The 19,764-nt window shown below is 49.9% G+C and overlaps 1 protein-coding gene across 3 annotated transcripts in view; it reads right to left on the reverse strand.

Annotated features, from left to right (window-relative positions):
* Positions 1–19,764, reverse strand: part of DYNC2H1 (dynein cytoplasmic 2 heavy chain 1) — a 1,560,829-nt gene that overhangs the window by 393,603 nt on the left and 1,147,462 nt on the right. For all 3 annotated transcript variants that reach the window (XM_086935265.1, XM_086935264.1, XM_086935263.1), the window contains one exon: positions 19,173–19,262. In XM_086935265.1, the coding sequence (XP_086791391.1) occupies positions 19,173–19,262 (90 nt within the window). The remainder of the gene's footprint in view (positions 1–19,172; positions 19,263–19,764) is intronic.

Here is a 19,764-nt window from a genome sequence, read left to right on the forward strand (position 1 = left end):
CGATGCTTCGAAGTAGAGCCTTGCAGTTGGGTCCAGCATTGTTGTTGAACCTCTTATGATGCAAGGCGATGCATCGTCGTCGAACCATGCAGTCGGGACCTTGGGTCGATGTTGTGTCATCGTCAAACCTCACAGTCTGGACCTCGGATCAGCGCTCCGTTATCATTGAGCCTCACAGGTTGGTCCTGCATCGTCATTGAGCCACGCTGGGATGTCTTCAGATAAGCTCTGCGTCGAAGGGCACTCTGTCGCTTACTATCAGTGTTAAGTCGGCACTGCATCACTTTTGGCAGGAATACACCTGCAGAAGCAACTTTCAGGGCTCATGACTGGATTGGCACCTCTTGGCAGGGCAGGACTTTCAGTTGGCAGAGCCCAGCAGCTAAAGCAGAGTGTTGAAGGATGTCTTTGATGGCCCAAAGACTTCAAGAACAGGGGGCAAGCAAGCAAGCCCTTGGAGAAACATGGGTTCAACGTTGTAGAGAGCAGGTCCAGGTCTTCTCACTCAAAGACAAGAGGCAGCAGGCAGAAAGCCAGGACAGCAAAGAGGTAGCAAAGTGGCAGTCCCTCCTACGGCACAGCAGCTTTTCATCCTGGCAGATGTCCTTGGTTCCAGTACAGATCTGATTTGGTAGTGTCAGGGGTCTAGTACTTATACCCAGTTGTGCCTTTGAAGTGGGGGAAGGCATCAAAGAGGCCTTTGAAGATCACAAGGTCCCTGCCTTTCCTGCCCTGGCTCCATACTCACTACAGGGGATATGCAGCTCTTTGTGTGGGGACAGGCACAGCCGTATTCGGGTGCCTATATAGGATGCTGGCTGTCTATACATTGCACTACAATAAAGTACACTGTGCAGAGAGTCCAGTGAGACCAAATTAGTGTACAGAGGCAATAGTAGATAATACTAATGCTCCATTTGTGTTAGTGTGGGCGACCAGTTAGGATTATCAGAGGGTAGTGCTAAGCACTTGTTGTACTCAAAGAGGGAATAAATGAGGCCCACACACAAGAATAAATCCGAGACCTATTTGCAGAAATAATATTGATTTTTATATAATTCTTCAGACTAAGAACTTTGTTCTACAGTAAGTAATATCCAAGTTATGAGTGTCATATTTAGCAAAAAAAGATCACTTATGTGCACAATTACACGCAATTGAAGTCAATGGGGGAAAAAAATGCATATACACTTGTACAGTCGATTTTCAAGGGTCACTTCTTGGAGTTTGGTAGTTAGCATGGCCAGGTCGCATGTTCTACCAGCGGACTCTCTGGAGCGTCCCAGATTCGGCTGGTAGCAAGGTGCTGAGGTCGATGGTAGCTGGGGTGCTACAGAAGGTGGGGGCCATTTGAAGATGAACTGCACAAGGGAACTTACAGGTAAGTCCGAGGAGGCCCTTTCAAGGGAGCAGGACACAAGGGCCTCAGGACTACGAGAGCGCAGCTGGATCGCCGTTACCGGACTGGTCGGGCCTTCTGCAGAGCAGATAAGTTAGCTAGGCAGTGTGCATCTACATGTCCTTGCGGTCCGGATCACGCAGCTTGGAGAGGCAATTTTGGGACAGCTGGACCACCCACAATATGGGTCCCAGGGGTCTCAACGTCCCTCGATGGGTGCCTGCTTCCTGGGCAGTTGAGGTCCGGAGGGGTCTCTTCATCTCAGTGCAGGTTGCAGGAAATCCGGTACCTGGGGTATTGGTGAACAGCTCTGGTAGATCCTGGTGCCCCCAAACTTGGTGAAGGGACAGATTTGACCCTTCGAGGCTGGAGTAACACTTTCGGTCCGGGTGCTGCATCGGAGTAGCCAGGGAGCTGCAAGCCGGTGAGACGGGGTCTGCGATTCAGTGCCTGCTGTTGCAGGACAGCAGAGACTCTGCTCCAAGGGAGTTCGTTGACAATTTGTCAAAGACTGGAGGTGCTCAGGGGCTTTTGAAATCCTCACAGTGGTAAGGGGGCAGTTTACCACGACTGTTGAGTCCTTAACGCAGCAGGAAGGGTTTGGCACCAATTTCTCTGCAGCAGGGCTTCAGTTCTCAGGCAGCAGCTCTTCTTGGTCCGTTTCTTCTTGATGTCCGTCAAATCAAAAGTTCCAGGTCGAGGGATGCCACCTGTTGGAATTAGCCCTTTCCACACGGTCATCCCCAACTTTTTGCCTTCTGCGTCCTATTTTGTGGACCCTGTTTTAGTTGGCTATAGGATTCTAAGCACTTTACCACTACTGAACAGTGCTAAAGTGCATATGCTCTCTGTATAAATTGTGATATGATTGGTTATCCATGATTGGTAAATTTGATTTACTGGCAAGTCCCTAGTAAAGTGCACAATGTGTGCCAGGGCTTGTACATAAAATGCTACTAGTGCTACTTGCACCCACATGAGTAGCCCTGTAAGTGTATCTCAGACTTACCACTGCAGTGTCTGTGCGCACTTGCGAACTCCTATGTTGTCATGGCAAGTGCACCCCCTTGCCAGGCTCACAACCTCCCTTTCCTTACATGTAAGGCACCCCTAAGGTAGGCCCAAGGGACCCCCATGGGTAGGGTGCATTGTATGTGAAAGGTAGGATATGTACTGGTGTGTGTGACACGTCCTTATAGTGAAATACTGTGCATTTTATTTTTCACTATTGAAAGGCTATCTGTCACATAGGATTACAATTGGGGTTGCACAGTCACATTTTTTCATGAGCAGCAATCCATAGGGACAAGATAGAAAAATGGAGTTTAGGCTCTCTGAATTCAGAATTTATAAACGCACCTTTTTGTGAAGGTTGTTTTAGAAAGTGGTCATTTTCTTGCTTTACCATTGTTTGAGCCTCAGGCTGTTTGTGTATTCAGCTTCTGGTGTTTGAGTGACAAGCCCGGATGTGCATTCACTTTAGACAGTCACTAGGAGGGTTGAGGTGGGTCTTGCCTTGCCTGGGTGACTCATCGCAGGGCTGAATAGACCTGGTCTGCATTTAGAGTGGTAGGAGGAGTTTCTCTTGCACCTGAATATGCTATGTCTTCTTTTTCACAATGCTGTCTCTCTCCCCTAAAGTCATGCTGTACCAGGTAGGACAGGACTGGTATGGGCTGGGTTTAGAGACCCTTACAGCAAAGAGACCAATGATAAAATGGGGTATAAGTATTTCACCTAAACCCCAGGACATTAGATTACTTCAAGGATCAAGAGGACCCTGCCAAGAAGAAGAACAGAAAGACAGTGTGGGGAGCACTGCCTTTTCTGAGTGAGGGGTGGGACAGCCTGCAGTTGCTGCTTCTGTGGAAGAGGAAAAAGACTGACTCTTTTTAGCCTGCTATGGTATCCTGCTTGTGAAGGAACCTCTAAAGGCTTGTGTGTGCTGGCCTACTGTTTCTGAAGACTCGGGGACATCAAAGTCTTCATTCTATGTACTAAGCTTTATTTTGAATTTATGGTCCTTCACAAGATCGGTGGGTATAGATCTAAACTCCCTTGAGCTGCTGGGGGAGTTTGTGTGCTCTTCCAAAAAACACTGAGCGCTTTATTTGTCTTACAAAAGCTCTCCCGGGCATGCCTCTTTGGAAAACTTCCTTGCGATGCTGGGGGAGTTTGTGTGCTCTTCCAGAATTCACTGAGCACTTTATTTGTCTGACAAAAGCCCTCCAGGGCATGCCTCATTGGAAAACTCCCTTACACAGCTGGCGGAGTTTGTGTGCTCTTCCAGAAGTCATGGTGTGCTTTATTTGTTTTACAAAAGCCCTCCAGGGCTTGCCTCGTTGGAAATCTCTCTTGCGCTGCTGGTGGGAGTTCTCGCACTTGACCCGGAGTCCCCAAGCAAATTCCTTGCTATGCAGGGCTGAGAAGCTGGGGGAAGAAGGGGACGCATCAGAACCTCCTGACGCAGCCCAAGCAGAGGAAAGGTTGCCTAGCAACGTTTGGCCGGAGTACTGCCTCGCCAGATTACCTGGAGAACAAGGAAGCTGACTGGCGGGCCGCTACCACAGTTAGGTCCCGCGGGAGAAGCCTGCAGACATGCAGCACGGAGCTGCCAAAAACTGCAAGGTCTCCAGGGAGCTAGTGGGAGCCCCAGTTTGGGAAAGGAGGCATGACTGGCCATGGCCCATTGTCAGCTGCCGCAGCATCCAAAAGGAGAAGCGGCCTCTAACCCACTAATGCCTTGTTCAAGCCCGTAGCCCTGCCCATCACCGGACAGAGCCTAGCGGGCTATGGTGAGCTGGGAGTCCAGGAAAGGGAGAGCCCAGGAAGTGCCATGCCAACACGGGCCACTTCCTCAAGAAAGCCAGACCCGCTCGGCCCCATTGCTCAAAAATACCCTCCACGATTTTCCAATACCGGGCCGTTGACCCGGGTGCTCAAGAAACCATTAGCACCGCAGTGCTGACCATGAGGTGGGGATCGTAGTAGTTTCATCCCCCACAATGTTGCCTTAAACCTATGTCAGGCGATTTGACCTGCTTCTGCTGAGCCCGGTGGAACCCGGCTCTGGGTAGTAGGAGAAAGTCCTGAATATAGGCGACATAACCAAGAATTCTCTGCCTTGCCTCAATGTTATCAAGGTTGGCCCCAGTAGCTGAGCGCTTTATTTGTCTTACAAAAGCTCTCCAGGGCATGCCTTTTTGGAAAACTTCCTTACGATGCTGGAGGAGTTTGTGTGCTCTTCCAGAATTTACTGAGCACTTTATTTGTCTGACAAATGCCATCCAGGGCATGCCTCATTGGAAAACTCCCTTACACAGCTGGCGGAGTTTGTGTGCTCTTCCAGAAGTCATGGTGTCCTTTATTTGTTTTACAAAAGCCCTCCAGGGCTTGCCTCGTTGGAAATCTCCCTTGCGCTGCTGGCGGTAGTTCTCGCACTTGACCCGGAGTCCCCAAGCAAATTCCTTGCTATGCAGGGCTGAGAAGCTGGGGGAAGAAAGGGGCGCATCAGAACCTCCTGACGCAGCCCAAGCAGAGGAAAGGTTGCCTAGCAACGTTTGGCCGGAGTACTGCCTCGCCAGATTACCTGGAGAACAAGGAAGCTGGCTGGCGACATAACCAAGTATTCTCTGCCTTGCCTCAATGTTATCAAGGTTGGCCCCAGTAGCTAGTTTTCTCCTGATGGGTTCCTTTCTTTTTGAAATGTGCAGTTGGTAACTATTGCTGTAATGCACTACGTGTTTTGCCCATGACACTTGCCTGGTTGGCAAGCCAATTGTGAGTTATGTCAGTATGGTCTAATGTGCTTTACATATGATACACAGTGATGGTGGTCTAATGGGTTTGCCTATTCTACCAAATGATTCATGATCTCTGTACTCTTGTGACAAGTGGCACAGTGATTCATGTAACTGTGGTTTATGTGTTTTTATACTACAAAGGATATTTTATAAACCCTTGTGTGGAGTCTCTTTTTGTGGTGTGCCTAGTATGTCACTGGTGAGTCTATGTGTTGCGCAAACATTTTACACACTGCTTCTGGGATAAGCCTGACTGTTCTGCCAAGCTACCAAGGGGGCGAGGAGGGGTTATCTTGTGTGTGTAACTCCCTTATCCTGATTAGAACTGTGGGTTATGCCTGGCTTGGGTGCATACCCCAGCCTCTCTCTTTCCCCCCTATTGGCACCTAGGATTTCCTAGTAGTCCGCTCTCTTTCCTTCAAAATTCCTCTTACTTGCCTACTCATGTATTGCCCCCCCTACCTTCCCAAGCCTTTCTCCCCGGGTTTCAAGAGCTTGTGGCCACCCTAGCGGTTAACAACTCTTCCATCATGGTGCTAGGCGATTTTAATTTTTGGCCCTCTGACCCAGCAGAATGCGCTATTTCTAAAGAATTTTCGGACACCCTTCGTTCCCTCAACTTTAATTCCCATGTTCACTCCCCTACTCACACTCAGGGACACATCCTCGACCAGATTTGGTCTCTTAACTGCCCTATAATGTCTCTCTCTATCTCCCCCTGTCCCTGGTCCGATCACTTTCTGATTTCTTTCACTTCACCCCTTGACTTAACCTCTAAGCCCCCACTTCCTAAAAATTTCTGGGCACGTTCTTGGGGCCGGATTGACACATCCTTAGTGCTCTCCACACTCTTCCCCCTTTGCCCAGATTTACTTGGATTACCGCTTACAACCCAAGCTGATTCTATCAACTCATGGCTCGTGTCAGGCTGTGACTCGATCGCTCCCCTCCGGCGAGTTTCTTCCAAACGGCCTAACGACTCTAACCGCTGGTTCAGTGAGGAACTCAAGGGGCTGAAACTTTCAGTTTGCCATGCTGAACGTGCCTGGAGACGCAAATACTGTCCCATCCTCAAAACCCAGTACACCTCCCTCTTGTCCCAATACAAAAAAAACATTTTATCCACCAAAACGGAATATTTCTCTTCTAAAATCTTAGCCGCGGATAACCAGGCTAAAGAAATCTTCTCCATAGTTCACAATCTTGCCTATGCTGACAGAACCACCCTTAAACCCCCGCCGTCACAGTCCCTATGCGATTCCTTGAATACTTACTTCTTGGATAAAATTGAAAAAATCAAAGCCAATATTCCCCCCCTTCCTTTTCTTTCCACAATCCCTCCAGCCCTTCTGCGAAGGCTCGTTTTGACTCATTCCCCCTCTTAACAGAAGAATCTTTTCTCTCCCTTCTACCTTTGGTTAAATCTGGTTCCCCTCTAGACCCTTGTCCTGCACACATCCTCAGGCTCATTTTCACAACTTGTGTGCAACCTCCACTCTCCTTTCTCAACTGTTCCTTATCTCAGGGCGTTGTTCTCCCAATTCTAAAAACAGCCATTATTCTCCCCATCTTAAAAAAACCTGGCGCTGACCCCTCTGCTCCTGCCAATTTTCGACCGATTTCCTTACTTCCCTTTTTAGGGAAAGTACTGGAACGGCATGTGACCAGAGCCCTCACGTCCTTTGTGGAAGAAAACCATGTTTTGGCCCCCCATCAGGCCGGATTCCGGCCTGCTCACTCCACCGAGTCTGTGGCGCTATCCGTGCTTGACAACCTTAGAGAAGGTATGGACACCAACCTTCCCCAGGCCCTGGTCCTCCTCGACCTGTCCGCCGCCTTCGACACAGTGGACCACTCCATCTTGCTCTCCCGTGTCGGGGCGCCTGGGGCCGGCGGAGTAGCCCTGGTCTGGTTATCCTCCTTCCTGAGGGACCGCACCCAAGCAGTGCGGTTGGGCGAGTTCTCGGCTGAGCCCTGTAAGGTTCCATGTGGGGTTCCCCAGGGTTCCTCCCTTTCCCCACTACTTTTCAATCTCTACATTGCCCCTCTTATTTTCGCCCTCCAACAAATGCAGGTCTCCGTATTTAATTATGCGGATGACCTCCAGCTCATATTCAATCTTTCTTCATCCCATGATTCTACATCTAACTTTCAAACCACTATGATTTTCATCCGGGACTGGATGAGCCACAACCACCTGAAACTAAACCAGGATAAAACCGAACTGGTTTTGACAGGTGGCTGTGCCAGTCCCTGGTCCTCTCTCTTTTGGCCCCCTTCCTTGGGTTCCCCCTTCCCCCTCTCCTTCCGTCAAAGCGCTCGGTTTCAAGATCAATGATCGACTCACTTTGCACTCCCAGGTGAGTTCGGTGGTGTCCTCCTCTTTCCTTTCCCTCCGCACCATTCGCAAGGTATCCCACTTTTTCTCCTTCCCTGCCCTAAAACTCATTGTACTGGCTATGGTCATCTCTAAATTAGACTACGGCAACGCCTTATACTGTGGTATGCCCGTCTACAATGTCCGACGGCTTCAACTGGTTCAGAACCAGGCCGCTCGACTAGTCTATAAGTTGGCCAAGTCACATCATGTCACCCCGCTCCTGAAATCCCTGCATTGGCTCCCTATTCGTGAACGCTCATTGTTCAAGATGGGTTGTATTACCTTTCAGGCCCAGTCAGGATCCGCCCCTGCCTTCATCTCCTCTGAGATAAAACTCTATACCCCGGCCAGAGAATTATGATCATCTTCTCAACACCTGTTGGCTGTCCCCCGGTTTCGTCGAAAAAAATGGGGAGGCTCCAAATTCTCCACCATCGCCCCCACTTTCTGGAACTCACTTCCGTTTCATCTTAGGTCCCTCACTCAATATCCTCTGTTTCGAAAAGCATTAAAAACTTTTCTTTTCTCACATGCCTTCCCCCAATGAGTCTCTTCTGTCTCCCGGCACCCCCCTGCTAATTGAGGCTTAGTGAACCACAGCGCCATGAAAACGTCAGGTGTACGTGCGCTTTAGAAGTGATTTAAACTTAAACTTAAACCCCGTTTCTAACACCACCTAAATACTAAATTGAGGGTTGTTAAAGGCGGAGGCAAATAGTAGCCAATGTGGCTACCTACCTTTACGGTGTCTACACCCTCTAAGTTACCACTTACTGTGGGAAGGGGCATCATCCAGCCCTGATAGGTCATTTTCCCACCATCTCAAGATGGTGAATTTCCAAAAGTAGTGTTTGCATCACCTTAGGGATGGTGATGGCTGAATGTGTACTTTCCTGCTCATCTAAGTCTGGGTTGCACTTCAAGGGCGGCATCACTTTTGAATCTTCCCTCTCTGAAAAACCCTTCTGGCCTGGAGGAGGTGTGAATCACCTCTGCCCAGAGAAGGCTTTGTTTCCTGCCTCTGAGAGCACTGGCTATCGCCCCAGGAGGTCAGAAGCATGTCCGTTGGTGGCAGGCTAGCTATGACTAGTCAGAGACCACACCGGTGCTTGGAGGTTTTCAGGGGACCCTCTAAAGGGTCTCCTGTGTGCATTTACTAATAAATCCAACACTAGCATCTGTGAGGTTTTATTAAGACGAAATGTTTAGCACCAAACATTTTAGGGTACAGTGAAGCCATCATGGAGCTAGGAAACCCTTAATGATGAGCATCCAGACCATATAATCTCTATGGCTCTCCTGTGCACTTACAATATCCAAGAATGGACTTTGTATTGTAGGGCCATGTCTGCTCATGCAGGTATTTACACAGCATGGGGTATAGCACACCCTGCCTTAGTGATGTAAGCCCTGCAGTAGGGGTGACTTACCTATAACTCATGCAGTGTATGGGGGCATGGCACACAGGACTGTGCGACATGTTGACACTTCGGTTTTCTATGCACCAAGACACGCAGTGTGCATGATCTTGGTGAGGGGTCTCTGGGGTGGCACAATATGTGCTGAAGCCCCAGTGGATCCTCTTCAATACCCAAGCCCTAGGTATCAGGGGTACCATTTAAAAGGGACTTACAGGTGTGGCGGAAGTTGTAACAATAGTGGTACAGGTTTTGGGAAAGAGATCTGGCACTGGGAACCTGGTTGGCAGGGACCAAGTACACTTACAATTCGAAATCACATCAGCATCAACAAAAAAGTAGGGGCTAAACTATGTCAAAAGAGGCACTTTTCTACATCCTCCATCCCAATCTACCTCAGGAAGGCTCATCAGCCTGGTGATGGGCCATCAGGAAGCAAATGTCACACACCAGTTGCCTTTTGTGTGTTACTGTCTAGGGGGAATGCACAAACCACAGCTGTCACCCAACCCAGACGAGTATTCTGAGACAGGCAGACGTACAGAATGGTTAAAGTAAGAAAATGGCAGTGTTCTAAAAGCACAAGTTACTACTTGTGTAACGATATATCTGTAAGAGACATTAGTTAGTGATAGATTCCTTACCTTAGAATATCCCCAGGCGTCAGACTGGATCCGGAAACTTTTGCGTAGCAGTACCCTTGCGCGTCGGTAGGCCTCGTCTGTGGCTCCGCGTCCGTCGTCGGCGCCGTGATGACGTTGTCAGAGTACTTAGACGCCGCCTCCGCGTGCTGACGTCAGTTCTTAGACACAGCTTTTCCGCGCCAGAAGCGCAGAGCCATGCCAAAAACCAACACTGGTGCCATGAAACTAGGGCCCTGAAAGGGGATGACCTTAACCCTAGATATCGGTTCGCAGAACGGGGAGGATGGGTGGGTCGGTAAGGAATCTATCACTAACTAATGTCTCTTACAGATATATCGTTACACAAGTAGTAACTTGTGCATCTGAAAGAGACACGTTAGTGATAGATTCCTTACCTTAGAATAGATACCCCAGCAATACCATCCCCGTGGTGGTGGGTCTGCGAACCAATAATCACACCAGAAAGTCCTGGAGGACGGAACGGCCAAAGTAGCCGTCCCTCCGGACTTGACTGTCCAGGCAATAGTGTCTTGCAAACGTGTGCAGTGAGGCCCACGTAGCCGCCTGGCAAATGTCCCGTAAGGGCACACCTCCACCCAAGGCAGTTGTAGTGGCCGTGGCTCGGGTGGAATGAGCCCTCAGCCCAACAGGGGGTTCCTTCTTAGCCAAGGAGTAACATGCCTGGATGCACAAGATAATCCACCGGGAGATGGTCCGCTTGTGCACCGATTTCCCATTCTTAGCGCCCGCGTATCCCACAAAGAGTTGATCATCCACCGTGAACTGTTGTGTGTGATTCAGATAAAATGAGAGCGCACGTTTTGGGTCCAGACGGTGGAGCCTCTCCTCCTCTCTCGAGGGGTGGGGAGGCGGAAAGAAGGTGGGCAACGTGATGGATTGCCCAATGTGGAAGGCCGTGACTACCTTGGGTAGGAAGGAGGGCCTTGCCTGTAACACAACCTTGTCCGGATGGACTGAAAGGAAAGGAGGCTTACAAGATAGAGCCTGGAGCTCACTCACTCTCCTGGCAGAGGTGATGGCTACCAGGAAGGCAGTCTTCAAAGAAAGAAGGCGAAGAGGACAGTTGTGAAGTGGCTCAAAGGGAGCGAACATCAGAAACGTAAGAACCAGGTTCAAGTCCCACTGAGGCATCACGAAGGGAACCGGAGGAAAAGTATGAGTGATGCTTTTCAGGAATCTATTAACGATAGGGGACTTGAACAAAGAAGGTTGGTCAGGCAGCCTCAGAAAGGCTGAAAGAGCTGAAAGGTATCCCTTGACAGTGCCCAGAGCAGAGCCCTGCTGGGCAAGAGAGAGAAGAAAGAGGAGAACCTGAGAAAGAGGGGCATTAAGGGGATCCACAGCCTTTGCTGTGCACCATGCCACAAATTTGTTCCACCTGCAGGCGTATACCGACTTTGTGGAGGGACGCCTGGCTGACAGAATGATGTTACAGACTTCAGGAGGCAAGTCAAATGGCCTCAACTGTCGCCGCTCAATCTCCAAGCATGGAGGTGGAGACTGGACAGGTTCGGGTGGAGGACCCTCCCCTGCTGCTGCGACAGAAGGTCCTCCTGAAGAGGCAGACGAACCGGGGGATCGACTGACATACTGAGTAGCTCGGGATACCAGTACCTTCATGCCCAGTCCGGAGCCACAAGGATGACTTGTGCCCGGTCGCGTTTGATCTTCAGCACTCTGGGCTGAAGTGGTATAGGCGGAAAGGCGTACAACAGACCGCAGCTCCACTCGCGACGAAAAGCGTCTCCGAGCGAGTGCCGCCTTGGAAATTCCAACGCGCAGAACTGATGACATTGCGCGTTCTCTTCGGTGGCGAATAGATCTAACCAAGGCTCTCCCCATCGCAGAAAGAGGCCTTGCGCCACGTCCGAGTTCAGACGCCATTCGTGATCCATTGAGCACCGTCGGCTGAGTTCGTCCGCCCTGGCGTTCAGAGAACCTGCCAGGTGTTGAACCATCAGAGTCACGCCCTGATGTTCCAGCCATTGCCAGAGGCGGAGAGCCTCCTGGCAGAGGGTCAACGTCCCCACCCCGCCCTGTTTGTTGCAGTACCACATGGCGGAGGTGTTGTCCGTGAACACTTGCACTACACTCCCTCGGACAGACGGGAGGAATGCCTTCAGTGCCAGACGAATCCCCGCAGCTCCAACAGATTGATATGGAGCCGGGACTCCGCCGGAGACCTGAGGCCTCTGATCTCCGCCTCTCCCATGTGGCCACCCCATCCCTGGAGGGACGCGTTCGTCACAACCACGTGCTCCGTGAGCCACCACTGCAGCTGTCTCGCAGTGCCCTCCGAGATCAGGACATGGTCGGACAGGTTGCCCTGATGCTGGGCCCACTGAAACTTCAGGTCCCACTGCAGAGCCCGCATCCGCCACCGAGCGTGATGCACCAAAAGGATGCAGGAGGCCATCAGCCCCAGAAGCCGCAGCGTCAACCTGTATATCCCGAACCCGCTGTTCGGACGGGTAAACCCGAAACTGCGCCGAGTCGAGAACCGCTCCGATGAATAGGAGCTTCTGAGAGGGGCACATGTGTGACTTCGGCACATTGATGGAAAATCCCAGCTGGTGCAGGAGATCTGCCGTAGTCTGGAGGAGGCTGACGACTGTCTGGGGCGAGCCCGCCTTCAACAACCAGTCGTCTAGGTAGGGGAAGACTGACACCCCTAACCTGTGCAGATGAGCTGCGACCGCCGCCATCACCTTTGTGAACACCCTTGGGGCGCTGGTAAGGCCGAAGGGGAGCACGGTAAACTGAAAGTGCTCGTGGCCTACCGTGAACCGCGGGTAACGCCAGTGGGCCGGCAGGACGGGGATGTGGAAATACGCGTCCTGCAAGTCCAACGCTACCATCCAGTCTCCTGGGTCTAGGGCAGCTAAGACCTGAGCCAGAGTCAGCATTTTGAACTTCTCCTTCCGGAGGAAGCCGTTGACGTTCCTCAGATCCAAGATAGGCGTAGGCCCCCTTTGCCCTTCTTGGGTACCAGAAAGTAGTGGGAGTAGCAACCACGTCCTACTTCTGGCCCAGGAACGCGCTTGATGGCCCCCTTGGCCAAGAGGGCCGAAACTTCCTCCTGCAGAAGCCGCAAGTGATCCCCCGATACGCGGTGGTGTTGCGGTGGCATGGCTTGAGGGGTCGTCTCGAAGGGGAGGGAGTAGTCCCTCCGGACGATCTGCAGCACCGACCTGTCCGAAGTGACAGTGCGCCAGTGAGAGTGGTGATGGCGAACCCTGCCTCCCACTGGCCTCACATGGGCCGAAAAGCACGGACTAGGAGGGTTTAGAGGTGGATGCCGCGGGGGCAGGTGTGGACTGACACCGCCTGGTTCCCCGACCACCTCCGCGGCAGTTTCCACGGCCGCCGCCGCGCTGGACGATAGTCTGCGGCGAGTGGCTGGCGGCACGTGTGGGGACGCCCCTTCCTTGGCCACGAAAGGAGCGAAAGGCACCCGTTTGCTGGCGCGGGCCGGGAGGTCCAAGGACTTGACCGTAGCCCTGGAGTCCTTAAAGCGCTCAAGCGCGTGGTCTGCCTTGTCGCCAAAGAGGCGACGGCCATCGAACGGCATGTCCATCAGAGTGTTCTGGACGTCTGCCGGAAAAATTGGCGGATTTCAGCCAGGCGTGGCGTCTGACCGCCACTGTCGTAGCCATCGCTCTGCCTAGCGAGTCAGTAGTATCCAGCCCACACCTGATGAAATACTGCGTCCCGGCCCTCCACAAGGGCTTGGCCGAGTTTGGCCCTTACCTCCAACTGGCACTATGGCAGCACTTCCGCCACCGTCTCCCACAGAGAGTGGGTGTAGCGGCCCAAGAGGAATGCGGTGTTGGAAGACCGCAGTCCCAAACTAAGGGATGAGAATATCTTCTTTCCATAATTCTCGTACCTCTTGGATTCCCTGTCCGGCGGGGCCGGCGGGAATGCGGTCTGGGAATTAGAGGCCTGGATGACCAGACTCTCGGGTGGGGAGGGAGGACAGGAAACATGGGTCGCCCGGAGCCGGGCGGTGGCGTCTGGCCACGTTCCTATCTACGGGCGAACCCGTAGCGGGCCTGGTCCAAGTGCCCAGAAGAACGTCGGTCAAGGCCTCATTAAACGGCAGCAGTGGCTCCATTGAGCATGCCTGCGGCTTAAGGACCTCTGTGAGGAGGTTAGTCCTCACAGCCGCGACGGGGAGCTTAAGGCCCAAGGCCTTGGCTGCCCTCATCATCACCACACCATAGGTAGCTCCCTCCTCCGAAGCCACGGTAGGAGGAGAGACAAACCCAGTGTCTGGAGAGGTGTCCAGGCCACTGGCCTCCCCAAGGTCTCCTGCCCAGTCCATATCAGACTGACAATCCTTGGTCAGAGGGTCCTCAGACCCCTCCCAATCCTCCTCATCACCTATCTCCTGAGACTCAGGGTTGTAAGTGTATGAAGTCGGTTCATAGAAGTAAAAATCTCCAAACGGCGTCGGGTGCGGTGCCGATAGGCGCCGTCCCGACGCCGGAAACGAAGCAAGGAGGTATCGGGGACGGCGCCGCCCGAGGACGGCGCCGGAGGTGACACCACACATGACCGACGCCGGGGGGGGGTCGTAAGGTCCACCCGTGACGATCCAGAGCCCGAAGAAGTCCCAGCGGCGTCCTGTGGTGCCAGGCCCGAAGGCGCCGGCGGCGCCGGTGCCGCTGTTCCCTGCGGCGTCGGGCCCGAGGGCACCGGCGGTGTCAGGATCGTGGGGCCCTGCGGTGTCGGGCCCGAAGGCGCCGGCGGCGTCGGGGCCGAAGCCCCCGACCCACTAGGGCCCCCTGACGGGTTGGCTGGGCCCGGAGGAACCGCGGAACCCGTCGGAGGAGAAAGGGACCTCATGGCCATGAGGAAACGCTCAATCTCCTCCGGCGTCCCGTTCAGCCCAGGGACAGGAGGGTATGGGGCCGGACGCGACGCCCGCGACTCCCGAGGAGTCGCGTGGGCGGTGTCACCCGAACCCCCGGCAGTGTCACGCGAGCGTCGGGGGGGAGTCAGAAGAGCGATGATGCCTCTTCGACTTCTTGTGTTTCTTACCTGACGACTTGGACCCGGAGGAGTGGTGCAGACTCCCAGAGCTTTGACGGCTCCGTCCCCGCGACCTGTCCCTCGACCTCCCGTGGGACTGGGACCTCACGCGGCGCGGGCCGACTGCCGGAGTTCGAGCCGCCTGCGGGACCGCTCCTGCCTGGCCTTCCTCGAAAGGGCCCGACAGTCGGGGCAGGCCTCGTCGTCGTGGTCGACGCCCAAACACGTCAGGCACTGGTGGTGAGGATCCGTAACCGACATGGTGCGGTCGCAATCTTCACAATGCTTGAAGCCGGGCATCCCTACGGCACCGTCGGAGTCGTTAGACTTCGAAAGGATCAAAAAGATCACCAAAAGTTAGTCAAAAATTGACTAGGGAACTGCTCTTTTCCAGATCTGCGCTGGCTGGCGCGGAAAAAAGAAGAACTGACGTCAGCACGCGGAGGCGGCGTCTAAGTACTCCGACGATGTCATCACGGCGCCCACGACGCCGACGACGGACGCGGAGCCGCAGACGACGCCTACCGACGCGCAAGGGTACTGCTACGCAAAAGTTTCTAGATCCAGTCTGACGCCTGGGGATATTCTAAGGTAAGGAATTCATCACTAACGTGTCTCTTTCAGATGTGGCATTTTCAGACTTCCAATTTAAAATCCGATTTCACCATAAGTTGTGATTTTTAATTTTGAGTCCAGAGATGCCGAACTCCAAATCCCTATCTTTTCCTAATTGGAAATTACACTCAAAAAATGTTTTCAGGTAATCCCAATGTTATGAGAGAGATAGGTCTAGCAGTAGTGAAATACGAATGTAACCATTTTTCACTACCAGGACATGTAAAACTCAAAAGTACATGTCCAACCTTGTAAATACACTACACCCTGCCCACAGGGCTGCCTTGAGCCTACCTTAGGGGTGACGTAGGAAAAAAAGGGAAGGTTTGGGCTTGGCATTAAGGTCAAATGCCAGGTCGAAAGGGCAGTCTAAAACATACAGTCTCTACAGAGGCAGGCCTGAGTCATGTTTACAGGGCTACTGAAGTGGGTGGCATAATCAGTGCTGCTGGCCACTAGTAGCATTTAATTTACAGGTCCTGGACATATATTTTGCACTTTAATAGGGACGGATAGGTAAATTAAATATGCCAATTGTGGATAAGCCAATGTTACCATGTTTTGAGTACAGAGCATATGCACTTTAGCACCGGTTAGCAGTGGTAAAGTTCCCAGAATCCTAAAGCCAGCGAAAATGAAGTCAGCAAAACATCAGGTCAGAAGGCAGAAAGTCAGGGGAAACCACGCCAAAGATGTCAGGTTTAACACCAGAACGTCAACGTCCTCTTTATAGGTTGCACATAAAGTATGGGTTCAACACACATCGGACAGGTCTGAAAGAAGGGGTTTCAGGTTTTAAAGAGAGCTACCTAGTCAGAATAGGATTGGTCATGGAGGGAGACAGGTGTAGCCACACAACCTTTCTTTCTTTTACACACACAAATGTAGTAGGTACTTAGAAGGAGCGAGGCAGGATGTGGTGCGGTTGGTCATGGGGAGTAGTGAAAATAATGTCCTATCATTTCTCTTTCACCAGTGAGAGGAATATGCTAATATGGAAGCAAAGCAAGAGGTGGCAAGGTGGTTAACCACGGAACAAGGCAGTTGCAAAATTACAAACTTTCTTTCTCTTCCACAGAGAAAGTGGTCACTGACGCTTAATCAGGTGGGGGGGGGGGGGGGGGGGGTAATATTCCAGATTTTGAGGTGCTGCACATTTCCCAAATGTAAGAAACAACAAGTAAGCACTTTTAAATGTTTCTGACTGATATGCAGAAATGTCCAAGTTTTTATGGAATATAAACATTAAATCCAACTGAAATTGAACATAGAATAGGAAACTGTTGTCTCGTATTGCCTTCTCATTCAGAATGGACATATGCTCAGAATACTGAAGAGATTAATTGAATCATGAATGCACATTTTCCTTACCATTGTAGTCTTTTAAAAACCTCCTACATGTTACACACGTTCTGACTAATCAGGCAATAGTTGTTAACTGACAGACACAAGGAAGAACATGCAGCATTATCTTTTAAATTGAGGCTGTTCCATTACTCCAGCGAGCCTGTCTAATTTTGATTTTGATTCTCAAAGGAATAGAATTTTTCCTCTAAAATGCCACAAATCTGCTTCTGAATCCAGGGAGCTATCTGCATCTGCTTCCTGTCTAGTCTCCTGCTGTTACTTTTGACCTACTTGCAGAACCACATTCATATGGTAAATGATTTTCCAAATGTATCACCCATTTCTTTTCCCTTCCGATTACTTTCTTCAGGGTTCTCTTTCTAGCACCTATGAGGCACATATTTTTTGTTAATTCCACTATCCCCATGTTTAATAGCTGCATGAGGAACCATGGATGGAGACATTATCAAAAGATTTGGACTGTGCTAGGCCCATTTTGCAATACAGACACTAGAAGCTCTCAGACAAAGGAAAACACTGTGTTGGCTCTATGTTTAACAGTGTAGCATTTCTGTGAACCACATAATACAGAGCCCTTGATTCCTCTTTGGCAATAAGTTTATTGGTGGAATTTGGGTGTTACCAAGCATCTGGTTGAGACTTCTTTGTTAGGTGCCCTATAACAGGCAATGTAACTTAAGTAAGGCAACTGATGGCAGAAACACAGTGATTTACAGAGTGCCTTCCACGTGATGAGTTTGCTGCTTAGCTTATTCTACAATACCTATCACATGATCTTGCCATGGATGTAGATGCAACCAGGACAGTGAGCTCCAGACCCTGGAAAATAGAAGTGTTTCAGACCCATGCATCAGAGTATCTATGTGCAGATTCCACACTTAGAAATGTCTATATGAAAGACTAAACTTTAAAGAGAAACTAGCCCTCACAAAAGGGCAGAAAAAACATTGACATGCTCCTACAATGCTCCCGATGTCACTGGAAATGAAAATTCCTACAATGCAGAGGTAACACCCACACCACTAATGATAATTCAAGCTTTTCATCTTATGGAATTGAAACAAGGGAACAGAAAACCCTGACAGAGCACATTATTTATAACATAGTTAGCAGTACAAAATGTACTGCACCATACAATGCTGATTAGAAATGTTTCTAAAGATAAGTAACTCATTCTTATTAAGGCTAATTCTATATAAGCATTTCATATCTTCCTGATGACTCGATAAGAAGCAAACAAACCATGATTTCTGTGAATCATTTACAAGAGGTTCAGTAGCTGTCCCTCCACACTAAAACCCGACTAAATGACACAATGCTGGAACATGTACAGGGGAGTAAAGGCAGCAATCCTTAGTGGGATTGTGAAGACATGTTCAAAAAGCCTCTTAACATAAATTGATATAAGATTAATTTAATCTAGAAATTATTGGTGACTTCTAGTAAAGTTCATGATGAAGTTGTAACCAAGGTGACCTGAGGCAGCCGGGATAGTGGGCCAAAATAGTGCCCAGAGAACACTTTCCATTCATGACCACCATAAAAAAAAATCAGGCAGAGTTTGGGGTATTGGCTGAAGTAAATGTTACAGCTGTTTTGAAATCCAGATTGCAAATTACATCCTTTCTGCCTGTATATTTGCGAGGTGGGGCTAGAAAATATATGGGATAGACACATTTCCCAGGTCTAATATGAAAGTCTGCTCTCTCAGCTAACTGAAACTAGTTGTCCAGGTTTGGGTATAGATCCTTTTTTCAGGGTGGGTATAGAAAATATATGTGAATGACAAATGTTCCTTTTATCATTTTAGTACTTTTTCAATTACTTTCTGGTAGAGAAGCATTCTCACGCTGCCTACCACAGAAGAGGAAATCTGAAAGCACACAACATCAAAGCGGTTTTGCATCAAAGGTTTATTGGGGTGGCAACAGGTCTCTAATTTTGTAACAGTCTTTTGTCTCACCTCTTTCTCCTTCTTCCCAGCACCTATAAATTAATGAAAAAGTGAGGAAGAGAGCAATGATACTGACAGCCTTAATCAGCAGATGTTACCATGCTGGTCGTAAAACGTCTTCAGACTGCTTTGGCTCTCTGTCCAAATAGCTATTCCCCATCAAGGGGACGTGCATCAGCCTGTAGCCAACATCTGAAGAACAGCCCAATGAGAAGAGCTATACATGTATTTTCAAGCTGATAAAAGATCCAATTAAATGAGCAACAGAATCTGCTTCATCCAAACAACGTAATTAGCTTCACACCAACAACTCTGAACAATCTCGTTCATGGTCATGGGTTGAAGGTTCAGAAAACCAACACATTAAACTATAGAGGATGTTCGTCTACATGTCAGAAGAGTAAAAAGATACAAAACATATGCAAGGTAGTTATTAAAAACTTGTGTTATTTATTTGTCACACTTAATGTATGTTTTGAGCATGCACCACAATGAGAGAAAATTAATGATTTAATAGAATCAACAAACATTACCTTGAACAATGATCGACAGACATATTCGTAGACTGTATGCTTTAGCAAGTTGATCAAAGATTTGATTCTCAATTCAGTATTCCCCGATTCCTATGGAATATTAATAGCAAAATTAGAATGTCGTATGGACAATCAGCACAATAAATTTACTGTTCACTTAGACACATCAAAATAACCGGAAGTAGAATGCAGGCATGAATACCAATATTTGCTGATATTTCAACAAGTGAGGCCCAAGGATCACTGGGGCCCTGGCATAATAGCTATAACAAAACCACACTGGCCATAGTAACAATACTTTTCATGAAAAGAACCAAATGTATTCAAAGGAATTTCTGAAAAACCATTTCAAGACACGTAGCGGCACAGTGAATATTGATGCAACCCAAATATGCTCGGTGCTCTCTTTTCAGGTGATACACTCAAGTGATAAATCATGATCAACAAGTGTATCACTAAAAAATGAACAGCATGGCCCATTACAGCAAGTTCTCAACAATCCTATAGGGTCAGAGTTTTTAAAGTTGACACCGTTTTGGTCTCAATAGAAATGGCGGGATCATCATAAGAACTCAGAGGAATACAACGAGCC

This window comes from Lissotriton vulgaris, chromosome 8 (genome assembly GCF_964263255.1).
Source record: "Lissotriton vulgaris chromosome 8, aLisVul1.2, whole genome shotgun sequence".
Classification (NCBI taxonomy): Eukaryota; Metazoa; Chordata; class Amphibia; order Caudata; family Salamandridae; genus Lissotriton; species Lissotriton vulgaris.